The sequence below is a fragment of the Hemitrygon akajei genome, chromosome 26 (genome assembly GCF_048418815.1).
Source record: "Hemitrygon akajei chromosome 26, sHemAka1.3, whole genome shotgun sequence".
NCBI classification, from domain to species: domain Eukaryota; kingdom Metazoa; phylum Chordata; class Chondrichthyes; order Myliobatiformes; family Dasyatidae; genus Hemitrygon; species Hemitrygon akajei.
The window spans coordinates 14,777,698-14,794,276 of NC_133149.1; the positions used below are offsets into that span (position 1 = coordinate 14,777,698).

General features: G+C 42.1%; 1 protein-coding gene across 6 annotated transcripts in view; it reads left to right on the forward strand.

Moving 5' to 3' along the window:
- The window catches only part of nfrkb (nuclear factor related to kappaB binding protein), a 124,469-nt gene that overhangs the window by 63,199 nt on the left and 44,691 nt on the right, over nt 1-16,579 (forward strand). For all 6 annotated transcript variants that reach the window (XM_073029606.1, XM_073029608.1, XM_073029609.1 and 3 more), the window contains 5 exons: nt 2,957-3,034; nt 8,332-8,411; nt 13,572-13,615; nt 14,705-14,765; nt 16,198-16,372. In XM_073029606.1, coding sequence (XP_072885707.1) covers nt 2,957-3,034; nt 8,332-8,411; nt 13,572-13,615; nt 14,705-14,765; nt 16,198-16,372 — 438 coding nt within the window. The remainder of the gene's footprint in view (nt 1-2,956; nt 3,035-8,331; nt 8,412-13,571; nt 13,616-14,704; nt 14,766-16,197; nt 16,373-16,579) is intronic.

Consider the following 16,579-nt stretch of genomic DNA (forward strand, 5'->3'; position numbering starts at 1 on the left):
ATTGACTCTAAATAGAATTGAACCCTGTGCCATCATAAGTACATGTGCCCATTTCTCACATTATGATGGAAGGAAAGCGATTCAGTGATGAAAGGGGATGTAGATGTTTGGTTTTATGGCCTGAAAACTGGCCTGGGATTATTGATCTGCATCAACCAGAATCCATCTTCCTTTATGCAAAGCGGAGTCCAAACTTGATGCTGCTTGACTTCAGTTTACCAGGGCTTCTTGATGCCGTCTTGCTAAATCAATGCTAGTTAGTCAGTGAAATTTCTTAATCCTCTTTTTGCTTTGACAAAGCAATTTTGCATGGACCTTCAGAGAGGGCAGTATGGATTAGAGGTTTCCTTCCACATCAGAGATGGTGTTTAGAGCTGAAAAGTGGCAAGTACTGAAAATATTAAATAAAAATATATTTAAAAAACTGGAAACACTCAGCAGGTCAGACAGCATCTGTAGAGAGAGAGAAAAATGTTAAACTTTCGGCTTAAAGGCCTTTTGTTAGAACTGCAATTTAGTTTTACATAGCAGATTGAATGGGTGTGGAAATGAACATGGCAAAAGGAATATATCTGATAGAAGAGGCAGGTTGCTATGGTGATATGCTGTTTAAGAAGCTGTCTTGCTGATAGATTGATGGCAGTCAGAGAGAGGTTATGAACTTTATTTCCTTGGTCTCTAACTATTTGTAAACAACTTTTCACCACAACAACCCTAACCTCATCCAATCAGACCCACCCGATTTGCTGAGTGGTTCCAACATTTTCCATTTTTATTTCAGGTTTTTGTAGTTTGATAGTCACCATTACCAAGACTAGCTGTTTTTCATTTTAAATTCTAGGTTATTTTTAAGTGAACTTTAATTCAACAATTGCCATGGAGAGATGAACTTGCGTCTGTATAATTAATCGAGGGATTATGAGTCTGTTAATTTAAACACTTAACCTCAATGTTTCCGAAGTTGGAGACATGAGATTGCAGATACTGGAACCTGAAGCAAAGTACTAGCTGCGGAGGAACCCGGAAGGTCAGGCTGCATCTGTGAGGGCAAAAGGATAGTTCAAGTTCATTTTCATTCAACCGTATAGATGTATACAGCTAAATGAAACGTCGTTCCTCTCGGACCAAGGTACAAAGCACAGTACATATAGCACATAAGATAATATTAACATAATAATATTAACAGATCATAAAAAAATAAATTTAAGGTTAAGGCACTGCATCAGGACTATAAAGAGGAGATGGGCAGTATAAAGAAGTAATGGGGAGTTGGCAAACAATGGGTGGATCTTTACGGAGGAGAAAGTCGTGCCAGAAATAGTCCTAGTGAATTTGAACGTGGGGTGGAAGTTAATAGTGAAGTTGATAAACTTGACGAGTTCTCCACAGATATTTTTGTACATCATTCTGTAAGTGAAAACTCTACATTATGTAGTTTTAGACCTTGAGCATTGTCTCCTGGTATGGGTGATTGAAATCTACCCCAGGAGGTCTCCAATCTCATCACCTATCCAGCAAGACTTACTGTATATACTTTATGGTCCCATTTCTCAGATTTGTTGTCATGGAGTAAATGTCTGATGCGTGTTATCGGCAGCATTTTGGAAATACAACCTGCGCTTTCTGTTGTGTGTCAATCACTGACGCTCCCGTGACAATTGATCCATTTATATTTCCTACATTTCCCATACCTTGCTTTATTCCTCTATGTCACATCCTATGCAGTCCCTCGTTCCTTTGGCTTTTTGTAGTTGAATTTTGTTTCTTTTCTTTCTCATGGGCTTTGTCCAAAACATTTCTCCACTTCACTTTCCATAAGTCCATAGGACATTGGGGTAAAATTCAGCCATTCAGTCTTACGAGTCTGCTCCACCATTCTATTGTGGCTGATTCATTGTGCCTCTCAAACCTATTCTTCTGCCTTCTCCCTGTTACCTTTGACACCCTTATTAATATCAAGAACATATCAAACTCTGCTTTAAATATACCCAATGACTTGGGATCCACAACCATCTATGCCAATGAATTCCTCCGATTCACCTCCATCTTGTTAAAGAAATTCCTCCTCATCTCTGTTCTAAAGGGATGTCCTTGTGAGGCTGTGTCCTTTGGTCCTGGACTCCCCCAAACTACAGTAAGTACATTCTCAGAGCCATCAAATGCTCCTCGTAAGTTAAACCTTTCATTCCCAGGGTCATTCTTATGAACCTCCTCTGGACCCTCTTCAATGCCAACAGATTATTTCTTAAATATGGGGCCCAAAACTGCTCACAGTCCTCCAAGTGTGTTCTGCCTTATAAAGCCTCAAACAAGAGAAAATCTGCAGATGCTGGAAATCCAAGCAACACACACAAAATGCTGGAGGAACTCAGCAGGCCAGGCAGCATCGAAGGGTTTCGGCCTGAAACGTCAACTGTGCTTTTTTCCATAGATGCTGCCTGACCTGCTGAGTTCCTCTGGCATTTTATGTATGTTGCCTTATAAAGCCTTAGCCTTTCCGTTTCCTTGTTTCTCATCCCTGGATCTTCTCTGACAACAGACTTCTTCCCACCCCACTTGTTTCCCTAGCCCCACCCCCTTGGACAAGCCTGATCCTCCCCCTCCCCCAGTTCTCATCCCATGCTCCTCAGCCCTCTTCTGCTCTGCCTTTTTCTGTGTTGTGCAGTGAGAACTGTCAGTGGGATGGGCGGGGAAGGGTGTGGAAGGTTGACTAAATCTGCAGTTGGCAGATGGTGGTGAACTCTGCATCTGATGGTACCTGGGCGCAAGTGGATGCTGGCTGCGCGGTATTCAAATGGAAGATCCAGCATCTTTTAGTATTTGAGGCACTTGTTCAAAGGACTTTTTCTGTGTATTGAATATATACCACGTACAAAGGATCAGCTAGAGTGACTGTGACAAGTTTGGAGAGAATAAGCTGCAAATGATGTCTAATATATAACCTTATTTCACACAGGTGGGGTTGCCGCTCTTCCGTCCAATTTTAGTCCATATGTAAATTGCAGAGAACGAGGCCAGCACTGGAAATGGATTGGTGAGTCCTGGTGCATCCCGATGCCCAAGGGGGGCAAAGAGTCAACTACAAAGGGTTTAGAGTATATGAGAAGCTGGATGGCTCCTCCAATTTCAGTGGTCTTTTATTAGAAATCTCACAAAATCGACAATTAGTTTCATTAATGCATGAGGTGGCAGAATGTATGTTAGCGGCATAGGTAGCCACAGGAATGACACTGCAAATGGTCGCGAACTGTGTTTGCTTCATGTAGAAATGCAACATGGCAAGGCCAAACTAATAATGGTTGTGAATATATGAAACATAATGAAAAGCTAAATACTTAAACATTGTTTACTGGTTGCTGACTCATTATGCAGAAAACAATCACTAGGAGAGCGAATTAAGGAATGAATCTTACTGCTAAATGCTGGCAGTCCCATAGCACCTTGACTTAATTTCCTTCTGTAAATGTATGTTAGTTCAAAAATTTGCACACATCATAAAGCAGAAGTCAAATTTCTTGATTGATTTTAGTTTTTGACTTTGTGGTAGACACAAGCTTATATCATCTATAAACCTCTTTATCATGGCTTAAGTTGAAGTCATTAATGTATATTATGTCCTTAATGTATATGATGTATAGTCATTAATGTATATGTTGACATAGTTAATTCAGAAACAAAGGTTCTGAACTTAAAGAAGGGTAACTTTGAAGGTATGAGACGTGAATTAGCTAAGATAGACTGGCAAATGATACTTAAAGGGTTGACGGGGGATATGCAATGGCAAGCATTTAAAGATCGCATGGATGACCTACAACAATTGTTCATCCCAGTTTGGCAAAAGAATAAACCAGGGAAGGTAGTGCACCCGTGGCTGACAAGGGAAATTAGGGATAGTATCAAGTCCAAAGAAGAAACATATAAATTAGCAAAAAAAAAGCGGCACACCTGAGGACTGGGAGAAATTCAGAGACCAGCAGAGGAGGACAAAGGGCTTAATTGGGAAAGGGAAAAAAGATTATGAGAGAAAGCTGGCAGGGAACAATAAAAACTGACTGTAAAAGCTTTTATAGATATGTGAAAAGAAAAAGATTGGTCAAGACAAATGTAGGTCCCTTACAGTCAGAAACAGGTGAATTGATCATAGGAAACAAAGACATGGCAGACCAATTGAATAACTACTTTGGTTCTGTCTTCACTAAGGAGGACATAAATAATCTTCCGGAAATAGTAAGGGACCGAGGGTCTAGTGAGATGGAGGAACTGAGGGAAATACATGTTAGTAGGGAAGTGGTGTTAGGTAAATTGAAGAGATTAAAGGCAGATAAATCCCCAGGGTCAGATGGTCTGCATCCCAGAGTGCTTAAGGAAGTAGCCCAAGAAATAGTGGATGCATTAGTGATAATTTTTCAAAACTCCTTAGATTCTGGATTAGTTCCTGAGGATTGGAGGGTGGTTAATGTAACCCCACTTTTTAAAAAAGGTGGGAGAGAGAAACCAGGGAATTATAGACCGGTTAGTCTGACATCGGTGGTGGGGGAAATGCTGGAGTCGGTTATCAAAGATGTGATAACAGCACATTTGGAAAGAGGTGAAATCATCGGACAAAGTCAGCATGGATTTCTGAAAGGAAAATCATGTCTGACAAATCTTATAGAATTTTTTGAAGATTTAACTAGTAGAGTAGATAGGGGAGAGCCAGTGGATGTGGTATATTTAGATTTTCAAAAGGCTTTTGACAAGGTCCCACACAGGAGATTAGTGTGCAAACTTAAAGCACACGGTATTGGGGGTATGGTATTGATGTGGATAGAGAATTGGTTGGCAGACAGGAAGCAAAGAGTGGGAGTAAACGGGACCTTTTCAGAATGGCAGGCATACCGCAAGGCTCAGTGCTGGGACCCCAGTTGTTTACAATATATATTAATGATTTAGACGAGGGAATTAAATGCAGCATCTCCAAGTTTGCGGATGACAGGAAGCTGGGCGGCGGTGTTAGCCATGAGGAGGATGCTAAGAGGATGCAGGGTGACTTGGATAGGTTAGGTGAGTGGGCAAATTCATGGCAGATGAATTTTAATGTGGATAAATGTGAGGTTATCCACTTTGGTTGTAAGAACAGGAAAACAGGAAAACCTGAACGGTGGCCGATTAGGAAAAGGGGAGGTGCAATGAGACCTGGGTGTCATTGTACACCAGTCATTGAAGCTGGGCATGCAGGTACAGCAGGTGGTGAAAAAGGCAAATGGTATGTTGGCATTCATAGCAAAAGGATTTGAGTACAGGAGCAGGGAGGTTCTACTACAGTTGTACAAGGCCTTGGTGAGACCGTACCTAGAGTATTGTGTGCAGCTTTGGTCCCCTAATCTGAGGAAAGACATTCTTGCCATAGAGGGAGTACAGAGAAGATTCACCAGATTGATTCCTGGGATGGCAGGACTTTCATATGAAGAAAGACTGGATCGACTAGGCTTATAGTCGCTGGAATTTAGAAGATTGAGGGGGGATCTTATTGAAACGTATAAAATTCTAAAGGGATTGGACAGGCTAGATGCAGGAAGATTGTTTCCGATGTTGGGGAAGTCCAGAACGAGGGGTCACAGTTTAAGGATAAAGGGGAAGCCTTTTAGAACCGAGATGAGGAAAAACTTCTTCACACAGAGAGTGGTGAATCTGTGAAATTCTCTGCCACAGGAAACAGTTGAGGCTGGTTCATTGGCTATATTTAAGAGGAAATTAGATATGGCCCTTGTGGCTAAAGGGATCAGGGGGTATGGAGAGAAAGCAGGTACAGGGTTCTGAGTTGGATGATCAGCCATGATCATACTGAATGGCGGTGTGGGCTCGAAGGGCCGAAGGGCCTACTCCTGCACCTATTTTCTATGTTTCTATATAGTATATTGTAACACTGAGAAAACATGGCATGCTAGCCTTCATTGGTAGAGGTGTTGGGTATAAGAATAAGGAAGTCATGCTGCACATATATAAAACTTTAGTCAGACCACACTTGGAGTATTGTGTGCTGTTCTGATCGCCCCATTATATGTGGAAGCTGTTGAAAGGGTGAATAAGAGACTTACCAGGATGCAGCCTGGATTTGAGTGTATGAGTTTCAATGTCAGGTTGGGCAAACTCTTAATATTCCCTCTAGAGCATTAGAGGCTGAGAAAAAACCTGATAGAGGAATTTTTATTTTAAATTAAGAGAAGCAGAGATAGGGTAGATAGACAGAATTTTTTCCCCAGGGTAGAAATGTCAAACACCTGAGGAAATGATTTTGAGGTGGGGCGGTGCATTAGTTTAAAGGTGACGTGAGGGACAAGTTTTTTTACACAGAACATGGTTAGGTGCCTGGGATGGGTTACCAGGGGTAGTCGTGGAACCTGGCAGTTTAGTAGAGTTAAAAAGGCTTTCAGATAGACACATGAAAAATGTATCAACAACAGTAGATGATATACAGGAAGATGACATTTAGTATAAATTGGCATCAAAATTGGCACATCATCATGGGGCAAATGGCCTGTCCAATGCTGCAACATTCCATGTTTATGTTTGTTCTCTTGAAGCAAGGGATCGAGTACTTGGCCCTGTGGGACTTTTCTGTCATACCATTAGCCTTTGCTTCCTGCTAGAGCCAGTCTTATTCTCCCTTGGATCCCAACAGTATTACCCTTTTGACCAGATTGCAGTGTTAAAAAAAGCCATGTAGACTATATCAAGCACTCAGATTTCCAGCATCTGTAGAAGTCCTCGTGTATATTCCTTAAGACTGTTCAGAACTCACCTCATTTGATAATCCTTCTAACATTTCATCTCCTCTCAGAACTGCAGTGGTTGTTTGTAATGAGTGCTCATCTTCACATTTCCCTGCTAAGATTGGTTAAACCTTGCCAACAGAAGCAATACTGGTCCCAGCCCTGTTGAAGAGCTTGTACAAGTCTCGCTTTCTCTGGATCCATTCTCAGTGCCTAACAAATCTAATGCTCTCCTTCCTGCACCCATTCTCCAGCCGCACATTTATCTATGCTCTCTTCCTATTTCTCCCCTTGTTGGCACATGGCACAGGAGGTAATGCAACAAACAAGGTGTCCTTATAAACCTATGAACCATCTGTCTGCTCTTTAATGTTTATCTTTGAGTCATCAACTTTCCCGCTGCTGCCTGCACCCCACGAGTCATGGGGTGTTCCTCAGCCCTCGCCCTTGTGGATGCATCATAGTAAAGCCAACCAGTGCTCTAGCTTCAAAACCCAGAAATGGTGTGATTTCCTGACCCTGTGCACATGGAAGTGTACCTGGAGTTTCCCAATGGCATACAATCTGCATTGTGTGGCTGTGAACGGCCCTGTCTGCACAGTTGCTCTTCTGCCTCCTCTGTCTAACTCAAGTCATTCCTTATTCTTTTGAAATACCAATATAGCACCTTTGTCCAACATTTCATCAAAATGGATCCAAGGGGCAATTACCCCAACGTAATGCTAGAGTATTTCAGTAAGGCTGGGCCCATCTGTTGTGTAGAGGCCAGTGGTACAATGAAGCTCAATCAGGAGAAGGAAACCTTGGGCTACCAATGTTGGCAGAGCATCGCACAGGTCTGACTCACTGAAATTTCAACAGATAAATGCAAGAGTTACTGCCAGCTCACGTCAGCAATGTTTACTGCATTAAGTTGTAGAACTTCAATGGGTTCTTTGGTGTTCTCATCAGAATTTGCAGTTGAAGCTGGTGAGCTGTCCAGTAATAATCTGTTACCAGTTGCCAGGAATTGGTTAATGAGACCAGGTTCACCTTTCTGGGTCGCACTATTTCTAGTCAACGTTATTGAGAAATGTAGATCTACCACAGGAAGCAGAAGCAGAAGCAAGGAAGATACTTAAATATCATGTCAAAGGATGACTGAGTACTGATGTGCGGTTAATTCCAGCTGCAACTTACGTAACTCTGTATCAGTGTGGGATGTAGTTTTATTCTCTCTGATTTGATCATGCAATACCTCAGTAAATTCTGCTTGTACAAAGGAAACCAAATTAAACTGTAGATGCTGGAATCTGAAATAAAAGCAGAAAACGCTGGAAGAAATCAGCCTGTCAAGCAGCCTCTATAGAAGGGTCCCTGATGGTTTTTCTTTCCCCAGGTGCTGTTTGAATGGTTGAGTTCTTCCAGCATTTTCTGTTTTATTGTTGTTTCATAGAGACTGATAGGCACATTGATAGGAGCTCTGTACTCTGGAAGATCTTTGAGCAGCATTTGAGGAAACTGGTGAGCAATTAAGGACAATGATTGTGTTTGATGACTGTTCAATTATTTTAGCTATTTCCTCTTCCCATTTCTCCAGGTTCTGGACGTGACTCGGAGAAGGAAATGACTTTGTTGTGTCAGCTGTGGTTTGAGGTTAAGGATCAGGCATTTCCCAAGGTAATTCATTCTGACAGCCATTTTGTAACGTGGGTCGAATGCAAATATGTCAGTTTTATCTCTGTTCTCTGGCATTTCCAAATAATTTATTGGAGGAAGTGAAGCTGGTGTGCACTTTAACATTGTGTACTTTTATTAATCTTATTCATTTATCTTCATGTTTTGAAGGAGCTGCCTTCAATTGCAGTGAGTTTTACAGGTTTCTTAGTGAATACATTCTCAAAGATTCCTAAACATGAGATTCTGCAGATTGAAATCTTGAGCAACGAATACTGGAGGAACTCAGCAATTCAGGAGGCACCTACGGAGGGGAATAAACAGTCAGTGTTTCGGGCCAAGACTTCTTCCACCTGTCACCTGTCAACTTGTACTCCTTCCCCTGTCCGCACCCTCGCATTCTGGCTTTTTTCCTCTTTCCAGTCTTGAAGAAGACATGGATTTAGATAATGGTACTCTGGAGGGGCTTCAATATAACTGCTGGTGTGGACTGGTTGAGTTGAATGGCCTGTTAATGTGCTGTTTATCCTATGGAATGAAAATAAAGATTGGGATATCCCCGGCTGCAAGGTATTTTGGAAAGAAACAGAATCAGAAAGGAAAAGCATGGAAGCAATATTAACCAAAGAAACTATTATTCGACTGCAACAGACGGTGTATTGAAGGTGCCAAAGCAGGATTATTTGGTTTGAAATAATCAAGAAAACATCCTGTGTATAATTTAGTGAGAAGAAAATGGAGAAGCATTATATGTAGATTTGACAGAGAACTCTTGGTTCAGTGACAAAAATAATTGTAGGTGAGAAGAATACTCCTTTCCCTCCCTCTGCCAGAGCTCCTTTTAAACTCACTGGGGTCCTGTTTTCATAGTCCCTTAAAATGCCCTATTGCTTACCGTGTTAAAAAGGGTGAATTACATGTGTGTTCGAGTAGTTTCCAATATTCTTCAATATCTGCCAGTCCATCTGAAATCTTGAAGGTGTCAGATTATCCCAGTTTTACTGAACTGACCAGTGTTTTATTCAGCTGTGCCATAACGTCCCTAGATTTGAGATCTGCCCTCCATCTTGTTTTGCATCCATGTGCCTATCTAAATCTCTTAAATGTCCCTCTTGTATCAGCCTTTACCACCAACCACTGCAGTGTGTTCCAGGCACCTCTTTGGTGAAAAAAAATACCTCTAACATCTCCCCTAAACTTCTCTCCACTTACCTGAAACAGATGTCTTCTGGTGTTGCACTGCTACTCTGGGGAAAAAAGACTGTGGCTGTCCACTCTAACTATGCCTCTCATAATCTTGTACACCGCTATCAAATCACCTCTCAGCCCCCTTTGCTTCAGTGAGAAAAACCCTAGCTCACTCAATCTTTCCTCAGAAGATATGTTCTCTAATCCAGGCAGCCTTCTAGTAAATCTCCTCTGCACCCTCTCTGAAACTTCCACATCCTTCCTAAAATGAGGTGACCAGAAAATAATTGTTTATACAGGAGATTCTGTAGATGCTGGAAATCCATGGCAACACACACAAAATGCAGGAGGAATTCAGGTCAGGCAACATCTATGGAAATAAATAAACAGTCGATGTTTTGGGCCGAGACCTTTCGTCAGGACTGAAAAGGAAGGGGGAAGATGCCAGAATAAAATGTTGGGGGGAAGGGAATGAGGACTAGCTAGAAGGTGATAGGTGAAGCCAGGTGAAAGGGAAAGGTGACTGGAGAAGAAAGAATTTTCTTAAGTAATTATAATAATGAAATAAAATGGAAGTAAAGTAAATTTATTATCACAGTAAATTGAAACACACTTGAATCAATGAAAGACCACACCTAACAGGATGGACAAACAACCAACGTGCAAAGGACAACAAACTGTGCAAATACAAAAGAGAAAAAAAACAATAAATGTTGAGAACATGAGATGAAGAGTGATTGGAAGTGAGTCCATTGTTTGTGGGAACAATTCAGTGTTGCGGTGAATGAAGTTGTGTGAAGTTATCCCCTCTGGTTCAAGAGTTATCCCCAATGGTTGAAGGGTAATAATTGTTTCCGAACCTGGTGGTGTGGGTCCTAAGGCTCCTGTATCTCCTTCCCAATGACAGCAGTGAGAAGGCAGCATGTCCTAGGTGGTGGGGGTTCCTGATGATGGATGCTGATTTCGGGCTCCGTGTAGTTCTGCTCACTGGTGGGGAAGGCTTTACCTGTGATGGACAGGGCTACGTCCACTACTTTTGGGAGGTCTTTCCATTCAAGGGCGTTGATATTTCTATACCAGGCTGTGATGCAAACAGTCAATATACTTTCCACCACACACCTATGGAAGTTTGTCAAGGTTTTAGATGTCATGCCATCTTCGCAAACCTCTAAGAATGTAGAGGCACTGCCTTGCTTTCTTCATTATAGCACTTACATGCTGGGCCCAGAATAGATCCTCTGAAATAATAACACTGAGGAATTTAAAATAGCTGACCCTCTCCACCTCTGATCCTCCAATGAGGACTGGCTCGTAGACCTCTGCTTTCCTCTTCCTGAAGTCAATAATCAGCTCCTTGGTTTTGCTGACATTGAGTGAGAGGTGGTATTGTTGTGGCTTCACTCAACCAGATTTTCCATCTCCGTCCTATATGCTGATTCGTCACCAGCTTTTATTCAGCCAACAACAGTGGTGTTGTCAGAAAACTTAAATATGGCATTGGAGCTGTGCTTAGTTTCACAGTCATGAGTGTAAAGCGAGAAGAGCAGGGGGCTGAGCACACAGCTTTGTGGTGCCCCTGTGCTGATGGAGATTGTGGAGGAGATGTTGTTGTCAATCCAAACTGACTGGTGCCAGTTTGCAAATTGAAGCATATCCATGTCACTTCTCAGGCAGGAGTTTATATGTTTCATCACCATCCTCCCAAAGCACTTCATCACAAATGTTACTGGGCAGGTTGCTACTGAGGCAGATTACCACTTTCATTGGTATAATTGATGCCTGCTTGAAGTAGGTGAGTACCTCATATTGCCAAAACGAGAGATTAAAATTATTGGTGAACTCTCCACCCAGTTGATCAGCACAGGTTGATCAGTGCTCAATGACTTAAAGCAGACAGAAAAGCTTGAGTGTATAGACGTTAAGGAAGAGGATGTGCTTGAGCTATTGAAAGGTATTAAGTTAGATAAGTTGCCGGAACCGGGCAAGATATACCCCAGGCTACTGACGGAAGTGAGGGAGGAGATAGTTGAGCCTCTGGCGATGATCTTTGCATCATCACTAGGGACAGGAGAAGGGCCAGAGGATTGGAAGTTTTCACACGTTGTTCCCTTATTCAAGAAAGGGAGTAGAAGTATCTCAGGAAATTATAGACCAGTGAGTCTTACTTCATTGGTGGGCAAGTTGTTGGAGAAGATCCTGAGAGGCAGGATTTATGAGCATTTGGAGAGATATAATCTGATTAGGGATTGTCAGCATGGCTTTGTCAAGGGTAGGTCATGTCTTATAAACCTGATTGAACTCTTTGAGAATGTAATAAAACATATTGATGAAGGTAGAGCAGTGGATGTAGTGTATATGGATTTCAGTAAGGCATTTGATAAGGTACCCCATGCAAGGCACATTCAGAAAGTAATGAGGCATGGGATCCAAGGAGACCTTGCTTGGTGGATCCAGAATTGGCTTACTCACAGAATGCAAAGAGTCATATTCTGCATGGAGGACGGTGACCAGTGGATGTTCCACAGGGATCTGTTCTGGGATCCTTCCTCTTTGTGATTTTTATAAATGACCTGGATGATAGAGTAGAAGGGTGGGTTAGTAAGTTTGCTGATGACACAAAAGTTGGGGGTGTTGTAAATAGTCTGGAGGGTTGTCAGAGGTTACAGTGGGACATCGATAGGATGCAGAACTGGGCTGAGAAGTGGCAGATGGAGTTGAACCCCAGATAAGTGTGAAGTGGTTCATTTTGATAGGTCAAATTTGAAGACAGAATATATTATTGATGGTAATATTCTTGGTAATTTGGAGGATCTTGGGGTCTGTGTTGGTCGTCTTCAACCGTGGGATTGAGTTCAAGTGCCGTGAGGTAATGTTACAGCTATATGAGACCTTGGTCAGACCCCAATTGGAGTACTGTGCTCAGTTCTGGTCACCTAACTACAGGAAGGATGTGGAAGCCATAGAAAGGGTGCAGAGGGGATTTACAAGGATGTTGCCTGGATTGGAGAGCATGCCTTATGAGAATAGGTTGAGTGAACTCGGCCTTTTCTTCATGGAGTGACAGAGGATGAGAGGTGACCTGATAGAGGCGTATAAGATGATGAGAGGCATTGATCGTGTGGATAGCCAGAGGCTTTTTCCCAGGGTTGAAATGCCTAACGTGAGGGAGCATAGTTTTAAGGTGCTTGGAAGTAGGTACAAGGGGGATGTCAGAAGTAGGTTTTTCATGTAGAGAGTGGTGGGTGTGTCATGCACTGCCGGTGGAAGCGGATACAATAGGGTCTTTTAAGAGACATAGATAGGTATATGGAGCTTAGAAAAATAGAGGGCTATGCAGTAGACTAATTCTAGGCAGTTTCTAGAGTAGGTTTTATGGTCGGCACAACATTGTGGGCCAAAGAGCCTGTAATGTACTGTAGATTTCTATGTTACTCGACTATGTACCCCATCTAGGCTGGATGCCTTCTGTGGGTTCACCCTCCTGAAGGATGCTGTCATGTTGGCCTTAGAGACTGAAATCACAAGGTCATCGGGGGCTGTGGAAGTTTGTGAAGTTTCCTCCTTGTTTTGATAGTGTTAGCATAGAAGGCATTGAACTCATCTGAAAGTGAAGCCTTGTCACTTGGTTTCACTTTGTAAGAGCTGGCAAATATTTCTCAATATTTTGAATATTTATTTGAGCTTGAGTTGAATAATATAATAAAGGAATAATTGTCTCGTTAGTTAAATACATAGTTTTATCTTCAGGTACACACTAAATGCTGGAGGAACTCGGCAAGTTTCAGGCTGAGACCCTTCATCAGTAGTACTTCATTCAGTTTTTATCTTCAATTTTGTTTGCATTCCGAGGTCCATTGCACCAAAATTAGTGATTCCTTGGATTAATTCTTGGTTGCCATAATGTGGTGTTTTGTAAAGTGGCAGTGACTGATTACTTTCTTTCTCTCTCTCTCTCTCTCTCTCTTTCACATGCAGGAATCTGATGAGCTTCAAGACATCACACCCCCAACCCCCAGGGTGTAAGTACTTTATAATCCATCATGGATTTGGAAATCTGAAGGGAATACTGCAATGGACTGATGGTTGCAATGCTCTGCTACTTTGATATTTGTCCTTTTTTATCCTTGCAATTCATTCTGTAAATTATGTCAAAGCTATGGTTAATGGACTTTTTGTTGGAATATTTTCTTCAAATGAGACAAGTTGGACAAGATGATTTGATGTATGAACTGGGGAATATTTTTAAAGGGAGGCTGCACCAGTCAGGACCGTGAAGTTAGCCAGTGGGTTGTGTACTACAGTAAAGTTCTGTTAATCTGGCACGCTCAGGACTGGCAAATTTGACTAGACTATTGAATGTTTCATTTTATTTATTTTGAGATCAGTGTGGTAACAGGCCCTTCCAGCCCAACAAGCTCATGCTGCCTAATTCCATTTAACCCGCTAAGCTGTATATCTTTGGAACGTGGGAGGAAACCAGTGCACCCAGAAGAAACCCACCTGGTTTCTCAGCCGCGGTATTGAACCCGGGTCGCTGGTTACACTAACTGTTACATTACCATGCCGCCTTCCCCCCAACCCCGGCTAAGCGTAAACAGACAAAGTTATGATAATTATTAGCATAACACTCTTAATTCACTTGTTTAAGATGTTACATTGTACAATTGTATTATAAATTTTCCTGCAAACTCTGTAAGTAAAAAATAGGACAAGGCAATTTTCAACGTGGCGTCGAAAACAATACCCAGTGAATCAGTTGCCAAATTGTTACGATTTTCCATCCGTTGTGCAGCAGATTATTAAAATTTTACTGTATTGGCATCACTTTTGACTTTCTCACACCCGAAGTAATTGGGTAAGTTTAGGGTAGATATCTGTATTCCCTGCATATGGTTCAAACCAGCAGGGCACCCCTTCTCCTCAGCTTATTCCATTCATTAGAGGTGGACTCTCCACACATCACAGTGCTAGAGGATTACTATAGTTCAGGTAGCAGAGGAGAGATGGTGCAGACACTCTTTATGTTCTCTGTGTGGCCATAGATCTGGGGTGCTGTTGCAGCCACAGGGCATTTTGGGTTAGTGATAGTGTTTTTCATTTATTTATAGACGGACAGACTACGTTGTGAGACCCAGCACTGGAGATGAAAAGCGTGTGTTTCAGGAACAGGTAAGGGTGCCTCTCCATAGAGAATTACACTATGTCATTAGTCTATGATGCCTCCTGTCCTCATTGTCAGAATCAAGACCAACAAAATGTTTTATAAATGGGCTCAACAGAAACTACATGTGTGTGTATTTTGACTCTATTTTTGAATCCCTGAATCCTATATACTGTCCTGCCCACTCTCTTCATAGTGTGCCAATTCAAGGATTTATGTGCATGAGACTCCTGTGTTGCTGCATATACACAGTAACGTAGTGGTTAACACAACGCTTTACAGTACCAGCGACCCAAGTTCAATTCCCACTGCCGTCTGTAAGGAGTTTGTCCATTCTCCCCGTGACCGTATGGGTTTCCTCCCACAGTCCAAAGACCTACCAGTTGGTAGGTTAATTGATCATTGTAAACTGTCCTGTGATTAGGTTAGGGTTGAATCAGGAGTTGCTTGCATTTTGAAGGGCTGGAAGGGTATATTCTATGCTGTATCTCAATCAATAATAAATATCCTCCAGAGTGACATTGTCACTCACTCTTTCTGCCGAAGTCCAGCACTTCATATTTTGCCGTATAGCACATTCTCCTGTCAGTCCCTTCTGGAAGCCCGTATATTGCATTTGCATCTATTCTTTTCACCGTTTATCATACTGCAGTTTTATTCAGAACCCATGTAAATAATCTCCGCATCATGTTGCATTGTTTGAGAGGCATTTAGACGGATACTTACATAGGCAAGGCATAGAAGGTACAGATCTATCTATCTATCTATCTAATAACGACAAGTGGGGTTAGTGCAGGCGTGGTCGTAATGGACGTGATGGACTGAACGACTTGTTCACTGTATGTTTCAATGTACATGTCTCAAATAAAGCTTATCTGTCTATTCCTATTCTGCATGACTCTGACCCTGTGATCACGAGGGAACACCACAGTCTGTCTTTGTCTACTTACCACAGTTCTCTGCTTTTTCCTTTAGGATATTTCCTCATCCACACTGACACTGTCCTTTTAATTCCATTGACCTCCATGTAGCCTCACCCTCTTTTTAACATGTGTGTTCCTTTTGCCATCTTTAGTTTTCTAGTAGCACCCTGTATTATGGGAGTATTGGAAGCCCATGACACCCTCCTACAACCTCCCTCAGCTACCTGATGTACTGCACCAGGATCATCCTCTCTATTTCTTCCCTTCCCAGTCTGAGCCATGTTTCCCCTGATGCAATTGGCTCTGATTTGCTTCTTTAGTTTCGGGGCAATGAATGGACAATAATTTTTATGTTTTCAATACATCCCATAATCAATTAAATAAGAAAAAGTGTCCTTGTGATCACTGATCATTGCTGTCAGCTCCGCTTAGCCTTCAGCTGACCAGTAAACCCAGAATGCGGATCCTGAGAGTCTCTAAAACAGAACTCAGTTGATGGTTTATTCTTTTTCCACAGGAGCGCCAACGATACAGCCAGCCCCACAAGGCCTTCACCTTTCGTATGCATGGTTTTGACTCCGTTGTAGGCCCTGTGAAAGGAGTATTTGATAAGGACCCTTCACTCAATAAGGCACGAGAACATTCACTGCTGCGATCAGACAGGCCAGCCTACGTCACCATCCTGTCGTTGGGTGAGATTCTAACACTAGACTTCGAAACTGGAGATGAGACAGAAAAGAATCAGGTCGATAACATTGTGTGGGGAAAAAACAATGTCGCTAATGTTTTTTGAAATGAATTATGTCTAAATGCAAACTAAATTTAATAAGACCATAAGATATAGGAGCAGAAGTAGGCCATTCGGCCCATCGAGTCTGCTCTGCTGTTCAATCATGGAC